This window comes from Panulirus ornatus, chromosome 54 (assembly GCF_036320965.1).
Source record: "Panulirus ornatus isolate Po-2019 chromosome 54, ASM3632096v1, whole genome shotgun sequence".
Taxonomy (NCBI): domain Eukaryota; kingdom Metazoa; phylum Arthropoda; class Malacostraca; order Decapoda; family Palinuridae; genus Panulirus; species Panulirus ornatus.
The window spans coordinates 2,107,520-2,118,953 of record NC_092277.1 but is presented as its reverse complement, the minus strand read 5'-3'; the positions used below and the strand labels follow the sequence as shown (position 1 = coordinate 2,118,953).

Genomic DNA, 11,434 nt, shown 5'->3' with positions numbered 1-11,434 from the left:
AACAAAATAGGCAGCGAGCGCTACGCACTAGTCCAGCCTTAGGCAGACTCGTGGTGCAGATAAATAGATACTCTCTCTCTCTCTCTCTCTCTCTCTCTCTCTCTCTCTCTCTCTCTCTCTCTCTCTCTCTCTCTCTCTATCTATCTATCTATCTATCTTGTTCTTCCCGTACTTTGAACCAATCGATTGTTGAGTTTGATAGTTTTTCAAAAAACAATGTGAGTACACCATTGGTGATTATAGCGGCTCTCACACGTATGTTATGACCATCCCAGGTGGAATCCACTTGTTCGAGGAAACGCTTCCCCCGAAGGTGGCCAAGTTCTACACGATGCCCGACGTCATAAACATCTACAGAAGGAGGCGGGACTTCGATGTTGTCATCACTAATCACATTTTTAACGAGGTGGGTGTGGTTCTATGTAACCCTCAATATGCATCATAGTGGTCAAACATATCTGCTGAATGTAGATGTTAAAGGCATCTATCCGCTCTAAGCCTCCTTACTATGTTTTTCCTTGAGTTAAGTACATTTCTTATGGTTTGTTTTGAAGTTTTAACCTCTTTCCACAGTGACTAAAGAGTCAATCTGAACTTAGATTCTTCATTTGATTAGAGTTTCTGGCAGTGCTGGTTAGGGTCTCTAACAGTGCTGGTTAGGGTCTCTAACAGTACTGGTTAGGGTCTCTAACAGTGCTGGTTAGGGTCTCTAACAGTGCTGGTTAGGGTCTCTAACAGTGCTGGTTAGGGTCTCTAACAGTGCTGGTTAGGGTCTCTAACAGTGCTGGTTAGGGTCTCTAACAGTACTGGTTAGGGTCTCTAACAGTGCTGGTTAGGGTCTCTAACAGTACTGGTTAGGGTCTTTAACAGTGCTGGTTAGGGTCTCTAACAGTACTGGTTAGGGTCTCTAACAGTGCTGGTTAAACTCAAGGTAATTAAAACGGGATCGATCTTGAAATCTTGGGCTTCAGAAAAGCTACAGAATTTGCAATATCAAACTGTTTAAAAGAATCATTAATTCAGTTCCTTACCTTTGATGATAATGAATAACCTTTTATAGAAAAAAGATAATGTATCAAAGGGAAGGAAATTTGAAATATTCCGTTTTTAGGAAAAATTGCTGGAATATGGAAGTGAAGTATACTTGTTTATCCATCACCTGCTACGAATGTCGATCAACAGAGAGACAACAAGAAAAGGAGGGAATCTGCTTCTTGGAGACGAAGAAAACGCCAAACACGGTGGTTCATTCCTCGAATGTTTAAATAATCAGTTCATCCCACCTGAGAAAGATTTTTTTTTCTTTTTCATTCCTTTTCAACGTTTCCTTCATTAGCGAGGTAGCTAAAGGAATGCCCGAAGAACTTCCTTATTCGCTCACATCATGTCCCTATCCACAGACAAGTCCCACATACCTATCCATGAATTCTGACCACCTACTACAGCACGTCTTTCTCTTTATATCATATCGCTCCAATTCGTTCTAATCAATGCATACCTCAGACTCTATTGCATGTCCTGGTCACGATAATGAAAAGCATTTTTCACTCAGCCTTCCATCTCGTCCTCGATCCCCCTCACCTCTTCCATATTCCCTCCACTTCTGACACGTATATCTTCTTAGCCATTCTTTCCCCACCAATCCTTTCCATGCGTGCAAATCTTTTCAATACATCCTTTTCAGTTTTTTAAACATACCCAGTTTATTACCACACTTCTCTTTTACCTGATCATTCGTTACTTGATCAACCCTCCCCATAAAAGATTTTGTCCTACAGCATTCCTTTTCCAGTACATCTACCTTCTTTCGTACTGACTCGCACCCATACAGTATTGTTGGAATCACTGTATCATCGAAAATATCCATCTTTGTAATTACACACTCCTTTCCACATACTCTTCAGTGCACTCGGCACCTTTGCCTCTCCCCTACACTATGGTTCATTTCCTCTTTCAAAGTTTCTTCCACTGTCAAGTCAATTGCAGGATCTCACTTCAGTCTCTCTACCACCAGATCCGTATTAACTGTGAACAGCAACTGACTCATCTCCCACGCCCCCTTTTCCACCTCATCAGAATGCAGACCTGCCTATCTCTCTATGATTCTTGCTTTCACTATCCTCACCACCCAGAAACAAATAGATCAAATAGCATTTTGACATCGCAGACCCTTGACACAGAACCCCTTCTTCTAGAGGAGTTCTCTCTTCTCCCTTCCTACTCACACAAAAGCTTTACTCTCAATTGAAACATCCTCACTGCTTCTAGTAGTATTCCTCCTAAACCATACATTTGTAGCACCTTCCACAAAGTAGCTCCATGAACCCACTGAAAAGCTTTTTCCAGATCCATAAAAGCCAAAAACAAACTTCTTTCTTTAAGTACCTCCTATGCAAGTTCTACAAAGCAACTAACTAATGCACACATCCTCTATCACTCCTGAAACAGTATTGCGGCTCCACCCCACCCCATCTCATCTGATGCTCTGTGCATGCCTTCATCCTTTCAGTCACCACTCTCCAGTACGACTTACCAAGTACACTCAACGGATTTTTACATCTCTGTAGTTCAAGAACCCACTTTTCCTTCCCATATCATTGTACAGTGCACTATATAGGCATATCGCAATTCCACAGGCACCTCCTGCTGAGCCATAGATACGATTAAAATCATACCTAAACAATCAACAACACTCTCATCCCCTTGATAAGTTCAACTTACGCATGACTTTCTGCACCTCATCTCTTTTCAATCAAACATTCACCAAGACTTTCTTGTTCTTCATACCTATATGTCCCAAACACCGCTCATCTGCCAGACTGCCTTCGAGCACATTCAATTGTTCTTCAAAATAGTAACTCTATGACTCCATTTATTCTTTCCTTTTCTCACCTTACTCAGCTCCTTCCAAGCATTCATATTTTCCCAATAGTTTGCCGATACCCTCTAAAACACAGTCTCATTTGCCCTCTTTCTTTTAGCCTATGAACCCTTTCGACCTCTAGCTGCTTTCTCTTGTACATCTAATCATCTGCATTGCTTACTTGCAGATATCGCCCATGTACCTCACTAACAAGTTAACTTCTCTATGAATTCTTTTTCAATATACAGCTTGTAAAGCTGTAGTCACCATTTCTATTTACACTGGGTAGGCCAAATTCCTAGTTATTCCCTCGACTGCCACATCATCCTGTCTTGCATTGAAGGATCCCAACATTAATATATATTCAATCCCTTGCAACAAAATTCCAGATGCACACACTTAAGTCTTCCAAAAACATTCGCCTTCCCTCATTCTACTCACTACCAGTTGCATAACACTAACGATCACCAACTTCCAGCGATCCACTGTCATTTTCATCCACATCAGTTTCGGACTTACTTTTTTACATTCTCTAACACATTCTCACCTCACCCTCAGCAGGTTACCCCTTCCTTTACTCTCACAAGCCATTCATTCCCCTTACCTTTGACTCAGTTTCACTAAGAGCAAAAATATCCGGGTTCCTCTTCCCAAACATGCATCCACACAGAGTCAGACACCCCAGCCTGTATAGTGTTCCTTTAGCTGTTACCACTTTTTCCAGTCTATTATTACAAGAACACATAATACTTGATAAAAACACAAGGAATGAGATCATCATAGTAAAGGGCATCTCAGTAACTCATCAGTAGGTAACACTGTAAGACATAAGATATTATCTGACCAAACCTGCCCCATTCATAAACGAGCACACTTAGAACCAACAGCAGTCAGTTTTTATTGTGTTCATAAACACATGAAGTGTCCATAAGAATCTGTATATGGAATTAGGTTTTTCTGATATATAATTATTGCATTATGCATTGGTTCAAATTTCAATACTTGACCATACCAGGACATCTAACTTTCAATACTTGGACATATCAAAACAATTCATTCCAATAACTGACTATACAAGGATATTCAACTTCCAATACTAGACCATATCAGAGCATTTAGTTTTCAATATTTGATCATACCAGAACATTATACTTCCAATACTTGACCATATGACGACGTTTAACTTCCAATACTTAATCATACAACATTGTTTAGCACCCAATACTTGACCAATTCAGGTTATCTAACTACCTGTAATTGTCCATTCCAAAACATTTTTTTAACTACCAATACTTGACCACACTGTTACACTTGACATCAAGTACCTAAATGTACCATGACATTTGATTTCCCGTACTTGACCTCACCAAGACAATCAACTTCCATAACTTGACCATAGAAGGACGTTTAACTTCCAGTACTCGACCATATTAGGTTTAACTTCTAATACTTCACCACAACAAGACAATGAATTTTAAATACTTGACCATACCAAGACATTTAACTTCTGATACTTAACCATTCCAGAATAATTAATCATACTTGATCATACTAGTACACTTAACATCCAATACCTAAATTCTTTATGATATTTAACTCTCAGTGCTTGACCATACCAGGACAATCAATTAACTAGGATATGCAACATCCAATACCAAAATATACTGTGCTATTCAACTTTGACCACTTGACCTACACAGTAAATCAACTTCTAGTTCTTGACCATGGAGGAACATCTTGATCATGGAGGAACATCTTGACCATGGAGGAACATCTTGACCATGGAGGAACATCTTGACCATGGAGGAACATCTTGATCATGGAGGAACATCTTGACCATGGAGGAACATCTTGATCATGGAGGAACATCTTGACCATGGAGGAACATCTAGTTCTTGATCATGGAGGAACATCTTGACCATGGAGGAACATCTAGTTCTTGATCATGGAGGAACATCTTGATCATGGAGGAACATCTTGATCATGGAGGAACATCTTGATCATGGAGGAACATCTTGATCATGGAGGAACATCTTGATCATGGAGGAACATCTTGACCATGGAGGAACATCTTGATCATGGAGGAACATCTTGATCATGGAGGAACATCTTGACCATGGAGGAACATCTTGATCATGGAGGAACATCTTGACCATGGAGGAACATCTTGACCATGGAGGAACATCTTGATCATGGAGGAACATCTTGATCATGGAGGAACATCTTGATCATGGAGGAACATCTTGATCATGGAGGAACATCTTGACCATGGAGGAACATCTTGATCATGGAGGAACATCTTGACCATGGAGGAACATCTTGATCATGGAGGAACATCTTGACCATGGAGGAACATCTTGATCATGGAGGAACATCTTGACCATGGAGGAACATCTTGATCATGGAGGAACATCTTGACCATGGAGGAACATCTTGATCATGGAGGAACATCTTGACCATGGAGGAACATCTAGTTCTTGATCATGGAGGAACATCTTGATCATGGAGGAACATCTTGATCATGGAGGAACATCTTGATCATGGAGGAACATCTTGATCATGGAGGAACATCTTGACCATGGAGGAACATCTTGATCATGGAGGAACATCTTGACCATGGAGGAACATCTTGATCATGGAGGAACATCTTGACCATGGAGGAACATCTTGATCATGGAGCAACATCTTGACCATGGAGGAACATCTTGATCATGGAGGAACATCTTGACCATGGAGGAACATCTTGATCATGGAGGAACATCTTGACCATGGAGGAACATCTTGACCATGGAGGAACATCTTGACCATGGAGGAACATCTTGACCATGGAGGAACATCTTGATCATGGAGGAACATCTTGACCATGGAGGAACATCTTGACCATGGAGGAACATCTTGATCATGGAGGAACATCTTGATCATGGAGGAACATCTAGTTCTTGATCATGGAGGAACATCTTGATCATGGAGGAACATCTTGACCATGGAGGAACATCTTGACCATGGAGGAACATCTTGACCATGGAGGAACATCTTGACATGGAGGAACATCTTGATCATGGAGGAACATCTTGATCATGGAGGAACATCTTGATCATGGAGGAACATCTTGATCATGGAGGAACATCTTGATCATGGAGGAACATCTTGATCATGGAGGAACATCTTGACCATGGAGGAACATCTTGATCATGGAGGAACATCATGGAGGAACATCTTGATCATGGAGGAACATCTTGATCATGGAGGAACATCTTGATCATGGAGGAACATCTTGACCATGGAGGAACATCTTGACCATGGAGGAACATCTTGACCATGGAGGAACATCTTGATCATGGAGGAACATCTTGATCATGGAGGAACATCTTGACCATGGAGGAACATCTTGACCATGGGGGAACATCTTGACCATGGAGGAACATCTTGACCATGGAGGAACATCTTGATCATGGAGGAACATCTTGACCATGGAGGAACATCTTGATCATGGAGGAACATCTTGATCATGGAGGAACATCTTGACCATGGAGGAACATCTTGATCATGGAGGAACATCTTGATCATGGAGGAACATCTTGACCATGGAGGAACATCTTGACCATGGAGGAACATCTTGATCATGGAGGAACATCTTGACCATGGAGGAACATCTTGATCATGGAGGAACATCTTGACCATGGAGGAACATCTTGACCATGGAGGAACATCTTGATCATGGAGGAACATCTTGATCATGGAGGAACATCTTGATCATGGAGGAACATCTTGACATGGAGGAACATCTTGACCATGGAGGAACATCTTGACCATGGAGGAACATCTTGACCATGGAGGAACATCTTGATCATGGAGGAACATCTTGATCATGGAGGAACATCTTGACCATGGAGGAACATCTTGATCATGGAGGAACATCTTGATCATGGAGGAACATCTTGACCATGGAGGAACATCTTGACCATGGAGGAACATCTTGACCATGGAGGAACATCTTGATCATGGAGGAACATCTTGATCATGGAGGAACATCTTGATCATGGAGGAACATCTTGACCATGGAGGAACATCTTGATCATGGAGGAACATCTTGATCATGGAGGAACATCTTGATCATGGAGGAACATCTTGACCATGGAGGAACATCTTGACCATGGAGGAACATCTTGACCATGGAGGAACATCTTGATCATGGAGGAACATCTTGACCATGGAGGAACATCTTGATCATGGAGGAACATCTTGACCATGGAGGAACATCTTGATCATGGAGGAACATCTTGATCATGGAGGAACATCTTGATCATGGAGGAACATCTTGATCATGGAGGAACATCTTGATCATGGAGGAACATCTTGATCATGGAGGAACATCTTGACCATGGAGGAACATCTTGATCATGGAGGAACATCTTGACCATGGAGGAACATCTTGATCATGGAGGAACATCTTGATCATGGAGGAACATCTTGACCATGGAGGAACATCTTGACCATGGAGGAACATCTTGATCATGGAGGAACATCTTGACCATGGAGGAACATCTTGATCATGGAGGAACATCTTGATCATGGAGGAACATCTTGATCATGGAGGAACATCTTGATCATGGAGGAACATCTTGACCATGGAGGAACATCTTGATCATGGAGGAACATCTTGATCATGGAGGAACATCTTGATCATGGAGGAACATCTTGATCATGGAGGAACATCTTGACCATGGAGGAACATCTTGATCATGGAGGAACATCTTGATCATGGAGGAACATCTTGATCATGGAGGAACATCTTGATCATGGAGGAACATCATGGAGGAACATCATGGAGGAACATCATGGAGGAACATCATGGAGGAACATCATGGAGGAACATCTAGTTCCGATACTTGACAATACTATGACTATGGAATTCCAATGCTTGTCAACACCAGGATGACTGAGTTCAAATACTTGACTAAACAAAATATCTAAATTCTAATAATTGACCATATTAGGACATTTAACTTTCAATACTTGACTCTACTAATACACCTAACTTCCAATACTTGCACATACGGATAAATGTAACTTCCTATCCTTAACTATTCCAGGACAATTAAGTATCAATACTTGACTACAGAAAGACATTTAATGTCTAATACTTGGCTATGATAGGACATTCAAATTTAAATTCTTGAGTTTGCAGTGACATTTAACTTCCGATACTTGACATTATCAAGACATTTTACTTCCATTTCTTGACCATACCCGGAAAAATAACTTGTAGTACATGACCATAGAGGGACATTTGACTTCCAACCCTTGACAATACTAGGACTTTTAACTTCCAGTGCTTGACCACACGTCATAATTAATTTCAAATACTTGACTATATAAAAACATCTAACTTCTAATACTTTACTCTGCTAGAACATTTAACTTTCAATACTTGACTGTACTAGTATATCTAACTTCCAATGCTTCACCATCCTAAGAAACGTAGCTTCCAATCCTTGACTATTCCAGGACATTTAAGTACCAGTACTTGACTATACAAAGCATTTAACTTCTAATACTTACTTATAAAAGGATATACAAATTTCAGTACTTGACCCTGCCAAGACATTCAACTTCCAATATTTCGCCATAAAAGACATTTAATTTCCAGTGCATGACCAAACCAGGACATTTTGCTTTTTCTTGACCACACCAAGACATTTAATCTCCAGCACTTTACCATACCAACATTTTAACGTTTAGTACTTGACCATAACAAGATATTTCACTTCCAAAAATTGACAAAATCAAGAAGTTTAACTACCTATACTTGACTACACCAAGAAATCGAACTTCAAGCCCTTGAACATACCAGAACAATTGATTTTGAATACTTGGCCACACTACAACATGTAAGCTCCAATATCTTACCAGAGCAAAAATTTCACTTCTAATGACTGAACATATCGAGATGTTTAACTTCCAATACTTGATCATATAAGGGAATTTAGCTTCCAATACTTGACCATACCAGGACATTTAACTCCCAAAACTTGACCATTTCTAATTATCTAATTCCAACAATTGACCATTCCAGCACATTTAAGTTACAATACTTGACCACAAGATATTTAGGTTCATTTCTTGATCATAACAGGATATTTAGCTTTCAAAACTTGACCATACCAGGACATCTAGTCTTCAATACTTGGACATACAAGAGCAATTAGTTCCAATTCGTGACCATCCTTAGACGTTTAACTTCCAATACTTGATCAGACAATGACATTAACACCCAATACATGACCATTTATAAAGTTATTAAACTTCCAGAAATTTACTACTCCAAGACTTTTAACTACCTATACTTGACCATACTAAGAAACTTAACCTTCAGCACCTAAATATACTATTCCATTTAACTTCCAGTACTTGACCATGCCAAGATAATCTACTGCAAATACTTGATCGCAGAAGGATGTTCAACTTGTAATACTTTACCACACTAGAAGGTTTAACTTCCAAAGATTAATCACACAAGGATAATTATTTTCCAAAACTTGAATATATCTAGATGTTTATCTCCTAATACCTGACCATGCCAGGACATTTGAATTTCAATGTTTAACCATTCCAGAATACATAACTCCAACAATTGACCATTCTAGTACATTTAACTACCAATAATTGACCATACCAGGACACTTAACATCCAGTACCTAAGTCTATTATGACCTTTAACTTTCAATATTTGAAATAAAGGGCCGTTGACTAGGATGCTGAACATCCAATACCGAAATATACTGTGATATTTAACTTCGACTACTTGACCATACCTGGAAAGTCATCTTCTAGTACCTAACCATAGAGGGACATTTAACTTCCAGTACTTGACACAACAATGACTTTTGACTCCCAGTGACTGACCACACCAGGATGATAAAGTTCAAATACTTGATGATTAAAAAATGATATAACTTCTAATTTTTGACCATTCTAGGACATGTAGATATCAATACTTGGCTATACTGGTACATCTAACTTCCAGGACTTGAACATACTAAAAAATGTAACTTCCATTCCTTTATCATTCCAGAACTTTCAAACACCAATACATGACTATACAAAGACATTCAACCCCCAATACTTAACTATAATAGGATATTTAGATTCCAATACCTGACCTTGCAAAGACATTTAACTTCCAATAGTTGACTAAAAGAAGACATTTAATTTCCAATGTTCGACCATACCAAGACATCTAGCTTTCAAAATTTGACCATACAAGGACATTTATTGTCCAATTTTTGAACATAGCAGGACATCTAACGTTCAGTACTTAACCATACCAAGACTTCAACTTCCAATATTTGACAGTATCGAGATATTTAACTATCTATACTTCACTACACTAAGATATCGCACTATGAGCACTTTACCATACAAGAACAATTAATATCCATTACTTAGCCACACCATGACATTTGACCTCCAATATCAAACTAAAACATTTCACTTCCATTACTTGAACATATCACTATGTTTAACTTCCAATTTTTGACCATACCAGGACATTTAACTCCCAATACTTGCCCATATCATATCATTTAACTTTAGTAATTGGCCATTCCAGTACATTTAACTTCCAGTGCTTGAACATATCAAGATATTTGGATTCTAATACTTGACCATAAAAGGATATTGAGCATTTAATACTTGACCACGCAAGGACATTTGACTTTCAATACTTGGGCATACCAGAACAATTCAGTCCAATACTTGACCATACCAGGATATTTAGCTTTCAATATTAGAACATATCAGAACATTTATCTTTCAATACTTAACTATACCAGAACACTTCAGTTCCAATACTTGACCATAATACTTGACTATACCAGGACGTTTAATTTCCAATAGTTGACCATACAACGAGAAATAACATCCAATACTTGACAATTTCAGGTCATTTAACATCCAATAATTGACCATTCGAAGACATTTAACTATCAGTTCTTGACCACACTAGGACACTTGACATCAAGGACCTAAATGTACTATGACATTTAACCTCTAGTACATCACCTTACCAAGACAATCAACTTCCAATACTTGACCATATAAGGACGGTTAACTTCCATTACTTGACCATACTAAGATATTTAACTACAACAATTGACCATTTCAGTACATTTAACTACCTATACTTGACCATATTAAGACACTTAAAAATCACTACCCAAATCTATAGTGACATTCAACCTTTAATGCTTGACCATACCAGGACAAGTAACTGGGATATTCAGAATCCAGTACCTGATTATACTGTGACGATTAACCTCGACAATTTGACCACACCAGGATAGATAGATTAATGGATTAATACTCTTGCTATATATCATGTAAGGGTTGACAGGATGAGTTCTTAATGCCAGAGTCATTGTATGAATCACATTAATGTGGAATCAAAAGGTTAATCGTCAGGGGTTTGATAAACTGTGTAACAATTTATATGTCTGATGAGGATTTTGCAAAGCAACTTTAAGCAGATCAAAATTTACTGCACATACTTCATAAAATACCTTAAAATAC

The 11,434-nt window shown here is 39.0% G+C and overlaps 1 protein-coding gene across 1 annotated transcript in view; it reads left to right on the top strand.

The window, feature by feature from the left end:
• The first annotated feature begins 247 nt into the window (after positions 1-247).
• LOC139765351 (UDP-glycosyltransferase UGT5-like) overlaps positions 248-11,434 on the top strand; it is a 239,578-nt gene continuing 228,391 nt past the window's right edge. The window contains exon 1 of the mRNA XM_071692728.1: positions 248-406. Within this exon, the coding sequence (XP_071548829.1) occupies positions 263-406 (144 nt within the window). The 5' untranslated portion in view covers positions 248-262. The remainder of the gene's footprint in view (positions 407-11,434) is intronic.